The sequence below is a fragment of the Nicotiana sylvestris genome, chromosome 8, assembly GCF_000393655.2.
Source record: "Nicotiana sylvestris chromosome 8, ASM39365v2, whole genome shotgun sequence".
In the NCBI taxonomy this organism is placed as follows: Eukaryota; Viridiplantae; Streptophyta; class Magnoliopsida; order Solanales; family Solanaceae; genus Nicotiana; species Nicotiana sylvestris.
In genome coordinates this window covers 185,206,062-185,223,562 of record NC_091064.1, presented here as the reverse complement: position 1 = coordinate 185,223,562, position 17,501 = coordinate 185,206,062, and the positions used below count along the sequence as shown (strand labels likewise).

The window sequence follows — 17,501 nt, the reverse complement described above, 5'->3', positions numbered from 1 at the left end:
CATAGGGTTTTCCTCTTTTAAATCTGATTGCTTTGTCTAATAGAGATCATGCGTATAGGATCTCACTTCTAATTTCGTTTGCATCAGGTAGAAATCATGTTCATAAGGTTCTGCATTTTGTCATGTTAGAGATCATGCTTATAGGTCCCAAACAATCGTTCTTAAATCAGTTCAAATATAGATGCCATGCCTATAGGAATCAACTCCGATTCAGTTTTAATAAGTCTTTCTATATGATGCTGCAAATTGTTTTAAATCAGTAATATGCCTAGATATCATGCCTATAGGGATCCCTACTTGCAATTCTGTCTGGTACTTTAAATTAGCCTAATGAATCAACTTCATTACGCCTAGTTCATTTTTTTTAAAACTGGTCTTATTAAGTGTCAAATATTTCCTGAAACAAGTTCTTTCAAAATTGCTTCAATCTGATTAGATATCACGCCTATATGTATTAAAGGGGTCTATTTCGAAAACCTGTTTATTTCTGCATTAACATAGACACAGTCTACTGCATATAGGCAAGCCTTAGGGCATTTTTAAAAAAATGTATTTCCCTGAAGTTGTTTATGTCGTTTAACGTTTCTGATTCTAATAAGCTTTTAAAAGGAGTCCCTAGGTAACTACTAGGTTATAACTTCTGGGTATAAAAAGGTTTGTTTATTTTTGTATATTCACTTAGATATCCTGCTTTAGGACTTTGATTAATAAAGACCTTAACTGTGTTTGAGTCGTGCTGCTTGTATGTTTGTTTTTGAGGAGGAAACTTTGAGCCTCTTGAGGAGGAGGGTAGAAAGTGTCATTTCATTAGAGAAAGGCTACATCAAGGACTGATCAGAACAGAGCATGTGCCAGATAAGGAGCAGGTGCAAACATTCTAACCAAGGCTTTGGGAAAACGATTGCAGGGTGAAATGTTATGCAAGTTGGGGATGATCAGTGTCTTTCATCACCCAACTTGAGGGGGAGTGTAGAAAGTGCTAGTAGCAGATTTTACTTGTACCTTATACTGTGAATTGTAGAGTGATACGCAGTAAGTTGTAAGTCAGGTTTAGCTAACTAGAGTTGGTAGTTAAAGGTTAATTATGGTTAGATATTAAGGTTAGTCATCGGGTGAATGTATATAACTATGTGTACAGTGAATAACAACTAAGTAAGATTCATTTCTTCCAATTTTATTTCTCTTTCTACAATTGCTCATCATCATCTCTCTCAACTGGGTTTATCTCACAGCTCACTCAATCCTTCCAACATCTAAGCTCCTCCAGTATTTTGCATAGACTATCCCAATCATTTGGAATATGAGCTCTTGCAAATCTTGTTTTGACAAGGCTTCTAATGTTAAAAGATATAAGGGAGAGTGATCTATTGAATGATTCTCTAATTCAAATTTAGATCTGCATCAGGATCTCCACGGCTCCCATAATACAATAGGGAACATAATTTTAGTGACATAGGAAGCAATGGAGTTTTTGGCTCTGAAGTTCCAACAGTTGAAAAGTAAAGTCTTGCAAAGTTTGGCTCTGCATCTGCTTAATATTTTTCTTTCTTCAATCTCCTCAATCACTTATGGTAATATGGTTGAAAGTCTATATCTCAAATAGAAGCGGCTTTGCTACTTTGTCTACTTCATCGTTTGATTCACTTGCATAGTATTTAAGCTTTGATTTGCTTCAGTTTCTTGCTGCTTGGGAAGAAATAGATGTTCATAACCTGATTATGATGAAATATTGCATAGAATGTGTTCGCCTTGAACCTACAATGAGGTTTTGTATTTCTAGTGTTTGAATTGTTGCAGAAAACAGAGCAGCTGCAGGTTGTTTGAATTAGCATCTTTTGTTAGAAAGCTTTTCTCAAAATTAACAGAATTGATTCACTCGCTAAAGACTGTAAAGCTGGTTGATAGAAAACAAGTCAATATAAAACCCATTAAGCAGAAGCCTTTATGTGCAGAATTGGTTAGGGGCCGCGCGAACGCAGGCCCCCGCTACCACAAATTATGACGTAGGCTCGACCACTTGGGTCAATCTTAGGCATGCACCCCACCAAAGTGCAATGGAGGTCACCAACCTAGGCCATGAGTTTTATTGATCGTCCATTGACCCCGTCCAGGTAAGTATGTTTCATGTAGCTCCTTGCCATAGTTCTATACCCCTCCAACTCCTTGTTTTTCTTTGTGCCAGCCGATGAGGGACATCATGTGCTTAATCTATCCCTCTTATATTCTCTCCGAAACAATTTATTGCTACTAAATGTTTGTTTATTTCAAGTATAATTAAGATGCTTATCCATATAATATTTTTATGTACAAACAGATAAACCCTTGCTTTCCTTTTTTCCCTTCAATTTAATATCACACCAAGCTATGAAAACGAACAAAATAAAATTAGATGGAGATTAATCTGGTTTTGTTTATAGGTAGAAGTTAACTTTAAAAGAAAACTTTTCGTAAGATTGTATTATAGTACGCCTAATACTTAATATTGCAAACGAAAAGGCTATTTTAACTCTTGTTGCTTCTGAACACTTTCCTACTGTTAAACAAATACAAGAAAAGTATTAAAACTCTAGCCATCTTAAAAATTAACTATCTTTTCTGTTCTCAGTTCCCTTTCTAGGTAGCATTTTTCGTAAAATGTCATACTCTCAGCAGATAAAATTTTCTCCCCAATTATAATATGAACAAATCATGTGATCCATCTTCTATGACAAAGTCAAATCACTGGTACTGTGCTGGATTAAGGGTGTTTTATAGTGAAAAATTTATAAATGGCCAGTTTTACGAGGTCAACGATATTTAGCTGCGAAGTTAGCACGGTAACAATTTGTTGACTAAAATACCCCTACTCTGTTTTTTTAAATTTACGCGACTTGACCTCATATTCGTCTTTAGCACAATCTTGCGGCGTCAATCTGCAAATCCAAGTAAGCTCTCTCAATTATTTGTCTGATTATTTGAATTTAACTAGTTTGAAGTTCTTCTACAATCACAAATTGATTTGTGATAATCTATGATTCTTCTCTTTGTAATTCAAACCAGAAAATTCAAAGTATCAGTAAAAAATTTTGATTCTTCGAATTTTTTGGTTTGTTTTTAATGCTTTAATCTATGTTAATGTCTAATTTTCTCAATGCGTTAATCTGTGCTTATTTGTATTATATACCTTCTTTTCTGTAATTTAGATCGTAACTAATAAAATCTACATTGTTCAAAACCACAAAAAATAATATAAAATCCCGCAAAACATAACGCCAGTATAATTTGCTGGACCTTTCTAAATTAATATCTAAAGCTGAGATACTTCCAGCTTATTATACTAGAAAAATCTCATAAAATGGTTTTACAGTGCTTGATTCCAAAAATGAACAAAATCAAGTATAGTACACCAGAGCTTTTTGTATTAATCTGCAAAACTCAAAAAACTACAATGTATTACACTGGAAGTATCTTTCATCCAAACTACTATAAAAAATTGTAAATAAAATGGTATAGAACAAAATACCAGTATAGAATACTGGACGTTTGTTAATTTAATATGTAAAACTTAGACATTTCCAGTATATTCTACTGGAAGTATGTGTGACTGCAGTAACCCCATCATAATAAGCTGGAATTGCTTTATTAATATGAATATCTCAAATAATTCCAGCTTATAATACTGGAGTTATATTTTTAAACAGTATTACTTCTAAATATCTAATTATTTGGGTTTATTAAATATAGGATGCATACAAATTTCTTGCTTATCGCATTCGATGGCAAATGGACAGCAAATTACAAGTACTTAGATCATAAAACAAAGTTTCTTCTTATAAATGATGGGAATTCATTTGAAGAATTCATGAGTAAAATTTTTCAAGTTATAGAGTTCGACAACAACAAGTTTGAAGCAAAAGTATGGCTTAACATCAACCAAGGTACTGCTAAGGGAATACAAGTGACAAAAAATGAAGATCTCACCTTGTGTATGATGCTTTTAAAAAACGATCCATACTATAAAGGTTCCAAATTTGTTGTTGAAATATCAGATATACAAAATCAACAACTAGAAGGTAATGCAATAATGGAAATTGACAATCAACAATTATTGCACAGAACTACATATGTTCCGGAAGAACAAGTGATGCTGATATCTCAAATAGCAGAAGAGCAGGAGATGGCAATTTATGACATTACAATGGAAAATGAAATTGTAATTCCTGTGGAAGATCAAAACATTGAATCACTAGACACTATTGAAGGAAGAAAAAGGAAAGCAAAAGGAAAGGCAAAAGAATCCCCATCAATAATACTAAAGGAAAATGCATCATCGGATGATGTAAAACTCGGATATGTTTTTCAAGACAAAAATACTTTGATTAGATGTTTTTGCTTAGCAGCTATAAAGGAGCACTTTGAATTCTATGTTGAGAGGTCAAGTAACACGAGATACTCTTTGGTATGTACTGATGAAAAGTGTGGTTGGACTGTTCGAGGTTCAAGAATTAAGGAATCAACACTTTTTAAAATAGTTAAATTTCAGAGAACACATGAGTGCTCGGTTGATATTAGAAAGTCACATCAAAGACAAGCAACTTCAAATGTGATTAGAGATTATATGATTGACATAACTACTGAAGTAAAGCCTAAGTTTGTCATTTCAGAAATGAAAAGAGCACATGGAATAGATGTTGGTTATGGAAACGCATGTCATGCTATTCAAAAAGGGTTATCTTTATTAAGAGGAACAACTGAACAGAATTATGAGCAGCTGCCATCATATTTGTATATGATCGAACAAAAAAATTTAGGATCATATACTAATATTCAGAGAGATGCAGAAAACAGGTAAATTTCTAATGTTTGATTATAATATTGTTGCCTTCATATATAAATATGATGTAATATTTTTTACGGGAAATCTGTCTTTTGTGTATGTTTTTTGCTAATGTTTTTTATTTATTGAATTTATTAATAAATTTTGTCCAGTATATTATACTAAAATCTCGTGTAAATGTAGGTCCTCCAGTATGTTATACTGGATGAATATTATAAAATATTTGAGTTTTGTTTGATTCCAGTATATTTTACTGGACGTCTGCCGTGTGTAAGCTTTCTCTCCGGTATATTATACTGGATGATTTCTGTTTAATCTAGAACTTTGTTTTATTTGTCATTACTTTTTTTGAGTGATTATTTGTCTTTTTTTTTATTATGATCTTTAATGCACTATATAATACTTGAGTTTTCTTTGATTTCAGTATATTTTAATGGAAGTCTGTCGTCTTTAAGCTTGTTGTCCACTATGTTACTACTATTCAGCTTGTCATATGGTATAACTGAATGTTTTTTACTTTTCAATCTAACAGGTTTGTTTACATGTTTTTTATGTATGGGCGTCAATTTCTGGGTGGAAGTATTGTAGACTAATTATTGATGTTGATAGAACATTTCTAAAAAATAAATATAGAGGTGTTCTGTTAATAATTATTACAAAAGATGCAAATAACCAGATATTCCCTATAGCATTTGACATTGCGGATTCAGAGAATAACGAATCATATGAATGGTATTTCAGAGAATTAAGAAAAGCAATTGGGATTCGTAAAGATTTAATGTTTTTGTCATATCGACACAAGGCCATTGCAAATGGAATTGCAAAAGTTTTCCCTGAGTGCTACCATGGTATTTGTATATATGTCACGACCCGGAATTTCCACCCTCGGGAGTCGTGATGGCGCCTACTAATGTGAGCTAGGCAAGCCAACCCTTAACTATCTACTACCTTTTTCATATTACTTCTTTTTAAAACAAACATAGGGCGACAATATAAATAAAGCGGAAGTTAGGAAATAGGCGGAAGTCAACATTTATAAAGCTTAGAGCTACATCTATTACCACTTTTAAGCTTCAATACCCCAAAATCTGGTGTCACAATACCACAGACTATCTAAGAGTCGCTACATACAAAGTCTGAAGAAAATACATAGTGTTGTTCCTGAGCAAGAGATAAAGGAAACATGAAATAGAGATAGAAGAAGACGCCAGGGCACGCGGACGTCTGCAAATCTACCTTGGGTCTACGAATGGACTGAAGGAAGCCCTCCAACTACTGTCCGAGAGCTGCTCCGGGATTCGCACATAGTGCAGAGTGTAGTATCAGCACAACTGACCCCATGTGCTAGTAAGTGCCTGGCCTAACCCCGGCAAAGTAGTGACGAGGCTAGGACCAGACCCCAGATAAACCTGTGCAGTTATATAATATATGGCGGAAAAGTAAACAGGTAATAAGCAATTAAAGCCGGGGAAGGGAAGCATGCCTCGGGGATAGCCGATAAAGCAAAATAGCAAGGAATAAATAAGGAAGCTGACATTATAACTTCTAACATAGATAAAGAAAAGTAAAGACAACTTTCACTTTCAGTTTCCATCTTGTTACAAGCGTGCAACCTGATCCCATTTCTCATATCTTGTGGTAGGCGTACCACCCGCTCCCATTTCATAATACCTTGTGGTAGGCATACCACCCGCTCCCCTATCATAATATCTTGTGGTAGGCATACCACCCGCTCCCACCCGCTCCCATTTCATAATATCTTGTGGTAGGCATACCACCCGCTCCCATTTCATAATATCTTGTGGTAGGCGTACCACCTGCTCACATTTCATAACATCTTACAATTTTAAGGAATCCCAACAAGGGAAAATAATCAATATAATAACTTCCCGGCAAGGGAACACAACAATATAATAATTTTTCCGGCAAGGGAACAACAATATTGAAATAGTCATTCCGGCAAGGAAGAATCAGCTATAACCAATCTCAACTTAGCTTGTACTCACTTCAATTATTGAAAATGCTCAATCATAGAAGGTCATTAAGTAAAGCACCCAAGTGTCATTTAAGAACACAACAACTTTCAATTTAAGACTCACGGTCATGCTTGACACCAACGTATAGATACTCGTCACCATGCCTTTACGTCGTACTCAACAAGAAGCAAGTAGCAAATATGACTCAACTCCTAATCCCTCAAGCTAGGGTTAGACCAAACACTTACCTTGATTCCTTGATCACCACTCAAGTATGAACTATAGCTTTACCCCTTAATTCCACCACCAATCCGCTCGAATCTAGTCACAAGTTACTTAATTACATCAATAAGTGCTAAATGAATCAACCCCAATGCATGAAAATGAGTTTTTCCAAGGTTTTGCCCAAAAAGTCAAAATCACCCCCGGGCCCACGTGGTCGAAACCCGAGGTTCGGAGCAAAACCTGGTTACCCATTCCCCCACAAACCCAAATATATTATTTGTTTTGAAATCGGACCTCAAATTGAGGTCCAAATCCCCAATTTTAGAAAAACCTAGGTTCTACCCAAAACACTCAATTTCCCCCATGGAAATCTTTGATTTGAAGTTTGAAATCATGTTAGAAGATGTTAAGGAGTGAAGAAAATGAGCTAGAAATCACTTACCAACGTTTTGGAGAAGAAAGGTCGTTTGAAAAATCGCCTCTTATGTTTTTGGGGTTTTGAAGAGTGAAAAAAAACTGAAATTCCCGTTTATTTATACCCCTCTCAGACCCCCTGTGCGGACCGCATCAAATGGACCGCGGCCGCACAAGCCTCCCTGAAGAACTGCAGTTCAGCACCCTGTGCGGACCGCACAAAGGCGACTGTGGCCGCACACCCTCCACCGCGGACCACACAAAGGCGACCGCGGCTGCGCTGGCTCCTTCGCGGTCGCACACGATTTCTCGTGGACTGCACTAGAGGGTTCAAAGACTGCAACTTCCTGAACCTACAACATCTAACTTTCTAAGCCTAAGGCATCCCAGAACCCACTCGAAACTCACTCGAGTATACACACGACCTCAAAAACATCCTACGGACATATTCGTGTGATCAAATTACCAAAATAACATCACGAGCATCGAATTAAACCTCGAGATGAATAAAATTTCTCAAAACTCTTATAAACATCAAATTTCTCAATTAAGGTCCGGATCACATCAAACGACGTCCGTTTTTAACCAAATTTCACAGGAATGACTCAAGTCATATATAAGACCTATACCGGGCGCCAGAACCAAAATACGGGCCCGATACCATTGCTTTCCAATCAATTTTCATTTCAAATTTCCTTAAACAATTTCAAAAAAATAATTTCACTTAAAAATTCATTTCTTGGGCTTGAGACCTTGGAATTCGATTCCGGGCATACGCCCAAGTCCCATATTTTTTTACGGACCCTTCGGGACCATCAAATCACGAATCCGGGTCCGTTTACCCAAAAGGTTGACCGAAGTCAAATTAACTCATTTTAAAGTCAAGACTTAACATTTTTCACAGAATTTCATATTTAAGCTTTCCGGCTACGCGCCCGGACTGCGCACCCAAATCGAGGTTACTCTAAATGAGGTTTCTAGGGCCTCGGAGGTACATAATTCAATTAAAAACAGGTGATGGCCCTTTGGGTCATCACATTCTCCACCTCTAAAATAACCGTTCATCCTCGAACGGACAGAAGAAGAAAGTATCTGAGTCGAGGTAAAGATGAGGATAACAGCTACGCATGTCGGACTTGGACTCCCAGGTCGACGCCTCAGGAGGCTGACCTCTCCACTGAACACGAACCGAAGGAAAAATCTTCGATCTCAACTGACGGACCTACCGGTCTAGAATAGCCACCGACTCCTCCTTATAAGACAAGTCCTTGTCCAACTGGACAGTGCTGAAATCTAACACGTGGGATGGATCGCCGTGATACTTCCGAAGCATGGACACATGAAATACTGGATGCACGGCTGATAATCTAGGTGGCAATGCAAGTCTATAAGCCACCTCTCCCACTCAATCAAGAATCTCAAATGAACCAATGAACCTAGGGCTAAGCTTGCCCTTCTTCCCGAATCTCATCACACCATCATAGGCGACACTCGTAGCAATACCCGCTCACCAACCATAAAAGCCACATCTCGAAATTTGTGGTCTGCATAACTCTTTTGCCTGGACTGAGCCGTACGAAGCCTCTCCTGAATGATTCTAACCTTGTCCAAGGCCTCTTGAACTAGATCCGTACCCAACAACCGAGCCTCCCCCGGCTCAAACCATCCAACCGGAGATTGACATCGCCTACCATACAAAGCCTCATAAGGAGCCATCTGGATATTCGACTGGTAGCTATTGTTGTAGGCAAACTTTGCTAAAGGAAAAAACTGATACCACGAGCCTCCAAAGTCAATGACATAGGCTCGAAGCATATCTTCCAAAATCTGAATAGTCCGCTCGGACTGCCCGTCCGTCTGAGGATGAAATGCTATACTCAACTCAATCTGAGTGCCCAACTCTCGCTAAACTGCTCTCCAGAAACGTGAGGTAAACTACGTACCTCGGTCCGAAATGATAGTTACAGGCACGCCATAAAGATGAACAATCTCTCGGATATAGATCTCAGCTAACCTCTCGGATGAATAGGAGACTGCCACAGGAATGAAATGCGCTGACTTGGTCAGCCTCTCAACAATGACCCAAACTGCGTCGAACTTCTTCCGAGTCAGTGGAAGTCCAGTAACGAAGTCCATAGCGATCCGCTCCAACTTCCACTCAGGAAGCTCAATCCTCTAAAATAATCCACCAGGCCTCTGATGCTTATACTTAACCTGCTGACAATTCAAACATCAAGCCACATATGCAACAATATCCTTCTTCATTCTACGCCACCAATAATGCTGCTGCAAATCCTGATACATCTTCGCAGCGCCTAGATGAATAGAGTACCAGGAACTATGGGCCTCCTCTAAAATCAACTCTCAAAGCCCATCCACATTAGGCACACAAAATTTCCCCTGCAATCTCAAAACTCCATCATCACCTAAGGTAACCTGCTTGGCACCTCCACGCTGCACCGTGTCTCTAAGGATACACAAATGGGGATCATCAAACTGTCGATCACGGATATGCTCCAATAATGAAGATCGAGCGACCGTGCAAGCTAATACTCGGCTAGGCTCAGAGATATCAAATCTCACAAATCGATTGGACAAAGCCTAAACATCCAACGCAAGCGGCCTCTCACCGACCGGAATATAAGCAAGACTGCCCATGCTAGCTGACTTTCTACTCAGAGCATCGGCCACCACATTTGCCTTTCCCGGGTGATATAAGATAGTGATATCATAATCATTCAACAACTCTAACCATCTCCTCTGCCTCAAATTTAACTCCTTTTGCTTGAACAAATACTGAAGACTCTTGTGATCAGTGAATACCTCACATGCCACGCCATACAGATAATGCCTCCAAATCTTCAATGCATGAACAATGGCTGCCAACTCTAAATCATGGACCGGATAGTTCTTCTCATGGATCTTCAACTGCCTTGAAGCATAGGCAATGACCTTACCATCCTGCATCAACACTGCACCAAGCCCAATACAAGAAGCATCACAATAAACTGTATAAGGCCCTGAACCTGTGGGCAAAACCAACACTGGTGCGGTAGTCAGAGTTGTCTTGAGCTTCTGAAAGCTCGCCTCACACTCGTCCGACCATCTGAACTGGGCACCCTTTTGGGTCAACCTGGTCATCGGGGCTGCAATAGATGAGAACCCCTCCAGAAACCGACGATAGTAGCCTGCCAATCCCAAGAAACTCCGAATCTCTATATCTGATGCTGGTCTAGGCCAGTTCTTAATTGCCTCAATCTTCTTCGGATCAACCTGAATACCCTCTACTGATACAACATGACCCAGAAATGCAACTGAACTCAACCAAAACTCACACTTCGAGAACTTCGCATATAATTGACTATCCTTTAGAGTCTGAAGAACCACTCTGAGATGCTGCTCGTGCTCCTCCTGGCTGCGGAAATATATCAAAATATCATCAATGAAGACTATCACGAACGAGTCCAAATAAAGCCTGAACACTCGGTTCATCAAATCCATAAAAGCTGCTGGGGCATTTGTCAACCCAAATGACATAACCAAGAACTCATAATGCCTGTACCTAGTGCGGAAAGCTATCTTACGGATATCGGATGCCCTAATCCTAAACTGATCGTAGCTAGATCTCAAGTCGATCTTTGAAAATACCTTGGCACCCTGAAGCTGATCTAACAAATCGTCAATCCTCGGTAGTGGATACTTATTCTTGATGGTGACCTTGTTCAACTGTCGGTAATCAATGCACATTCTCATCGAACCATCCCTTTTCTTAACAAACAAAACCGGTGTACCCCAAGGCGAAATGCTGGGTCTAATGAAACCCTTCTCAAGAAAGTCCTGCAACTACTCCTTCAACTCTTTCAACTCTGGCAGGGCCCTGCGATACGGCGGAATAGAAATGGGCTGAGTGCCAAGAGCCAAATCAATGCAAAAGTCAATATCCCTGTCGGACGGCATACCCGGCAGGTCTAAAGGGATTACCTTAGGAAACTCACGAACCACGAGTATAGAATCAATAGAAGGAACCTCAGCACTGGAATCACGAACGTAAGCCAAATAGGTCAAACATCCCTTCTCAACCATACGTCGAGCCTTCATATAAGAGATAACGCTACGGGTAGAATGACTAGGAGTTCCTCTCCACTTTAAACGAGGCATACCCGGCAAAGCCAAGGTCACAGTCTTGGCATGATAGTCCAAGATAGCATGGTAAGGTGATAACCAGTCCATCCCCAATATAACATCGAAGTCAACCATGTCTAGAAGCAACAAATCCACACGAGTCTCAAGACCCCCAATCACAACTACACAAAAGCGATGGACTTGATCTACCACAATAGAATCACCCACCGGTGTAGATACATAAACAGAAATACTCAATGAATCACTAGGCATGACTAGATACGGTGCAAAATAAGATGACACATACGAGTATGTAGACCCTGGATCAAATAACACTAAAGCATCTCTATCACAAACCAGAACCATACCTGTGATCACTGCATCTGAAGACTCAACCTTGGGCCTGGCTAGAAGGGCATAACATCTGCGCTGGGCCCCACCACCCTGAACTACCTCTCTGGGACGGCCTGCTGCTGGCTGGCCTGCACCTCTGGCGGCCTGAGCTCCACCTATAGGACCTCTACCTCCATCTCTAGCACCTCTACCCCCACCTCTAGCTGGCTGACGATTTGTGGAACATCTGGTGCCTAAACCACAACGCGAGAACCCTAATGTGGAGAACTGCTCGAAGCTAGAGGGCAATACCTAGAAATGTGCCTCGGGTCGCCACAAGTAAAACAAGCTCTCGGCTGCTGGGGTTGACGACCCTGAAAACTCTGAAGCGGTGGTGCACTGATAGGTGTTGGTGGTGCACTGAAGGACTGCTGGTCAGAATACTGCATCGGAGGACCACGGCTACCGAAAGCACTGTGAGAAACCTGAAGAGCTAACTTAAAGGGCCTAGGAGGATGGCCTCTACCATATGAATCTCTACCTCCAAACGATGTACCACTGAATCTGCCTGAATAACGGGGCCTCTTATCCGACCCATGACCACCTCCATGTGACAAAACCATTTCAACTCTGCGGGCCATATTGGCCGCCTCCTGAAAAGTGATCTCACTCCTGGCCTCCTTGGCCATCTAAAGACGAATCGGCTGAATAGGACCGTCAATAAACCTCCTCACCCTTTCTCTCTCGGTAGGAAGTATGACAAGAGCATGGCGAGCTAAGTCGATAAACTTGGTCTCATACTGGGTGACCGTTATGGAACCCTGCTGGAGGCGCTCAAAATGGCTCCGATAGGCCTTTCTCTGAGTCACAGGGATGAACTTCTCCAGAAACAACACTGTAAACTGCTCCCAAGTCAAAGTTGGTGACCTGACTGGCCTAGCTAAGCAATAATCCTTCCACCAAGTCTTGGCGGATCCAAACAAGCAAAATGTAGCAAAATCGACCCCATTGGTCTCAACAATGCCCATGTTCCTGAGAACCTCGTGACAGCTATATAGGAAATCCTGGGGATTCTCAGAAGAAGCACCGCTAAAAGTAGTAGTGAAGAGCTTGGTGAAGCTATCTAGCCTCCACAAAGCATCGGCGGACATTGCCGCTCCATCGTCGGTCTGAGCTATGGCACCCGACTGAACTGCTCCAACTGGCTGAACCGCTGGAGTTTGAATTTGGGGAGCTACCTGCTCCGGAGTGCATGTAGTAGGAGTCTGAGCCCCTCCTCCAGCCTGAGAAGTGGCCGGTGCTACAGGAAGCAAACCTGCTCGGGTGTTCTCCATGAGGACCACCAATCAGACCAGAGCGTCCTGAAGAACTGGGGTAGCGATAAACCCCTCTGGGACCTGAGCTGGGCCCACCGAAATTGCTGGTGCTGGAACCTCCTCCTCAAAATCAACCTGAGGCTCTGCCACTGGTGCTACTGCTCGGTGCTGAACTCTGCCCCTACCTCGGCCTTGCCCTCTGCCCCTAGTGGAAGCTACTATTGGGGGCTCGAGCTGCTGAACGGTAGATGAGAAAGCGCGTGTTCTCGCCATCTGCGAAAGAACGGAGTAGAAAATCAATCAGTATTGGGAAATAGAACTGCACGACAAGAAAGAACAAATGTGAAGTTTTCCTAACTCTGTAGCCTCTAGGGATAAATACAGATGTCTCTGTACCGATCCCTCAGACTCTACTACGGTTGTCTGTGAACTGTGAGACCCATGTAACCTAGTGCTGTGATACGAACTTGTCACGATCCGGAATTCCCACCCTCGGGAGTCGTGATGACGCCTACTAATGTAAGCTAGGCAAGCCAACCCTTAACTATCTACTACCTTTTTCATATTACTTCTTTTTTAAACAAACATAGGGCGACAATATAAATAAAGTGGAAGTTAGGAAATAGGCGGAAGTCAACATTTATAAAGCTTAGAGCTACGTCTATTACCACTTTTAAGCTTCAATACCCCAAAATCTGGTGTCACAGTACCACAGACTGTCTAAGAGTAACTACATACAAAGTCTGAAGAAATTACATAGTGTTGTTCCTGAGTAAGAGATAAAGGAAACATGAAATAGAGATAGAGGAAGACTCTAGGGCCCGCGGACGTCTCCAAGTCTACCTTGGGTCTACGGATGGATTGAAGGAAGCCCTCCAACTACTGTTCGAAAGCTGCTCCGGGATCTGCACACAGTGCAGAGTGTAGTATCAGCACAACCGACCCCATGTGCTGGTAAGTACCTGGCCTAACCCCGGCGAAGTAGTGATGAGGCTAGGACCAGACCCCAGATAAACCTGTGCAGTTATATAATATATGGCGGAAAAGTAAACAGGTAATAAGCAATTAAAGCTGGGGAAGGGAAACATGCCTCAGGGATAGCTGATAAAGCAAAATAGCAAGGAATAAATAAGGAAGTTGACAATATAACTTCTAACACAGATAAAGAAAAGTAAAGACAACTTTCACTTTCAGTTTCCATCTTGTTATAGGCGTGCAACCCGATCCCATTTCTCATATCTTGTGGTAGGCGTACCACCCATTCCCATTTCATAATATCTTGTGGTAGGCGAACCACCCGCTCCCATTTCCTAATATCTTGTGGTAGGCGTACCACCCACTCCCATTTCATAATATCTTGTGGTAGGCGTACCACCCGCTCCCATTTCATAATATCTTGTGGTATGCATAACACCCGCTCCCGTTTCATAATATCTTGTGGTAGACATACCACCCGCTCCCATTTCATAAGATCTTACAATTTCAAGGAATCCCAGCAAGGGAAAATAATCAATATAATAACTTCCCTGCAAGGGAACATAACAATGTAATAATTTTCCTGGCAAGGGAACAACAATATTGAAATAGTCTTTCCGGCAAGGGAGAATCAGCTATAACCAATCTCAACTTAGCTTGTACTCAGTTCAATTATTGAAAATGCTCAATCATAGAAGGTCATTAAGTAAAGCACCCAAGTGTCATTTAAGAACACAACAACTTTCAATTTAAGACTCACGATCATTCTTGACACTAACGTATAGATACTCGTCACCATGCCTATACATCGTACTCAACAATAAGCAAGTAGCAAATATGACTCAACTCCTAATCCCTCAAGCTAGGGTTAGACCAAACACTTACCTTGATGCCTTGATCACCACTCAAGTCTCAACTATAGCTTTACCCCTTGATTCCACCACCACTCTGCTCGAATCTAGTCACACGTTACTTAATTACATCAATAAGTGCTTTATGAATTAACTCCAATGCATGAAAATGAGTTTTTCCAAGGTTTTATCCAATAAGTCAAAATAACCCCAGGCCCACGTGGTTGAAACCTGAGGTTCGAACCAAAACCTGGTTACCTATTCCCCCACGAACCCAAATATATTATTTCTTTTGGAATCAGACCTCAAATTGAGGTCTAAATCCCCAATTTTAGAAAAACTTCGGTTTTACCCAAAACACCCAATTTCCCCATGAAAAGCTTTGATTTGAAGTTGAAATCATGTTAAAAGATGTTAAGGAGTGAAGAAAATGAGTTAGAAATCACTTACCAATGTTTTGGAGAAGAAAGGTTGTTTGAAAAATCGCCTCTTTTGTTTTTGGGGTTTTGAAAAGTGAAAAATAACTGAAATTCCCGTTTATTTATACCCCTCTCAGACCCCCTGTGTGGACCACATCAAATGGACCGAGGCCGCACAGGCCTCCCTGAAGACCTGCAGTTCAGCACCCTGTCCCTCCACAGTCGCATGCCATTTCTCGCGGACTACACTAGAGGGTTCAGAGACTGCAACTTCCTGAACCTGCAACATCTGACTTTCTAAGCCTAAGGCATCCCGGAACCCACTCAAAACTCACCCGAGTATACGCACGACCTCAAAAACATCCTACGGACATATTCATGTAATCAAATTACCAAAATAACATCACGAGCATTGAATTAAACATCGAGATCAATAAAATTTCTCAAAACTCTTTTAAACATCAAATTTCTCAATTAAGGCCTGGATCACGTCAAACGACGTCCGTTTTTAACCAAATTTCACAGGAATGACTCAAGTCATATATAAGACCTGTACCGGGCGCCGGAACCAAAATACGGGCCCAATACCATTGCTTTCTAATCAGTTTTCATTTCAAATTTCCTCAAACAATTTCACTTAAAAATTCATTTCTCGGGCTTGGGACCTCGGAATTCGATTCCGGGCATACGCCCAAGTCCCATATTTTCCTACGGACCCTCCGGGACCATCGAATCAAAGATCTGGGTCCGTTTACCCAAAAGTTGACCGAAGTCAAATTAACTCATTTTAAAGTCAAGACTTAACATTTTTCATAGAATTTCATATTTAATCTTTCCGGCTACGCGCCCGGACGATGCACGCAAATTGAGGCTACTCTAAATGAGGTTTTCAGGGCCTCGGAGGCACAGAATTCAATTAAAAATAGGCGATGGCCCTTTGGGTCGTAACAATATATCATTTAGAAAAAATCTAAAGCAAAGAAGAGTGAGAAACACTGTAATAAACCTCTTTCAAAGTGCTGCAAGAGTATACCTTCAATCAGAATTTGATGACTTCATGTCCCAAATAGCTGTTGTTGATAAGAAAACATTCAATTATTTGATGGAGGAACCACCAGGAAGATGGGCTCGTTCACATTGTCCAAGATGACGATATGATATGTTAACAACAAATATTGTTGAGTCAATGAATAATGTTTTGAGACGCACAACAAAATTGCCACTTTTAACAATGATGGATTTCATACAAGAAAAATTGCGAAGCTGGTTCTATGAAAAAAGGACAACTGCAGAAGGAATATTCCGTGAGATATCAAATTGGGCAGAAGCAACATTGGAAGAAAAAATTAAACCAACTTTTACATTTAGAGTATTGCCCATTGATCGACTCAAATTCAATGTCAAAGAAGGGGGTATGGAATTTATTGTTGATCTAGACAAAAGAACATGTGATTGTTCTGAATTTCCGCTAGATGAGATACCCTGTGAACATGCAATTGCTACAATTGACAGGATATATCAAAAGAAATCGGCCTTTTGCTCAGCCTATTATTCAAGGGACTTTTGGTTGAAAACATATGAAGGACATGTAAATTCTGTAGGTGATTCAACAACATGGGTTATACCAGACAATGTTAAATCAGAAATCACTAAGCCTCCAGATGCAAAAGTAATGCTAGGAAGAAGACAGAAGAATCGACATGTTTCTGATACAGAATTCAAGAAGGAACCAAGATGTGGTCGTTGCAAAAAATAAGGGCGTAACAGAACAAATTACACAAATTTTGCTGTAGTTCATCCTTATGCAAGAAAATACAGGAAAAAAAATGATTGATTATATACAATAAAGTTGCATTGGCTCATATGAAAAACTGATTGTAATCCCGAATAATTTGTTCGGTATTCTTGTTTTTTCAAAATATTATTAGTCTATTTTTTTTGTTTCTTGATTTGGTGCTAAAAAAATCTGCATTGTGCACATTCAATAGAAAATACGAGAGATTATACTTTCAAGCGATATACCTCCAGAGTAATATGCAAGAAAGAAACTTTTA

At 40.2% G+C, this 17,501-nt stretch overlaps 1 protein-coding gene and 1 non-coding gene across 2 annotated transcripts; one reads left to right on the top strand and one right to left on the bottom strand.

The window, feature by feature from the left end:
• Nucleotides 1–1,959: 1,959 nt before the first annotated feature.
• LOC138876657 (U1 spliceosomal RNA) lies at nucleotides 1,960–2,119 on the bottom strand. The gene has a single exon (XR_011401999.1). It is a non-coding gene; the product is annotated as a U1 spliceosomal RNA (small nuclear RNA).
• Nucleotides 2,120–16,681: 14,562 nt separating this feature from the next.
• On the top strand, nucleotides 16,682–17,203 carry LOC104237973 (uncharacterized). Its single transcript, XM_009792227.1, has one exon. The coding sequence runs from the start codon at nucleotides 16,682–16,684 to the stop codon at nucleotides 17,201–17,203; it is 522 nt and encodes a 173-aa protein (XP_009790529.1).
• The last annotated feature ends 298 nt before the right edge of the window (nucleotides 17,204–17,501 follow it).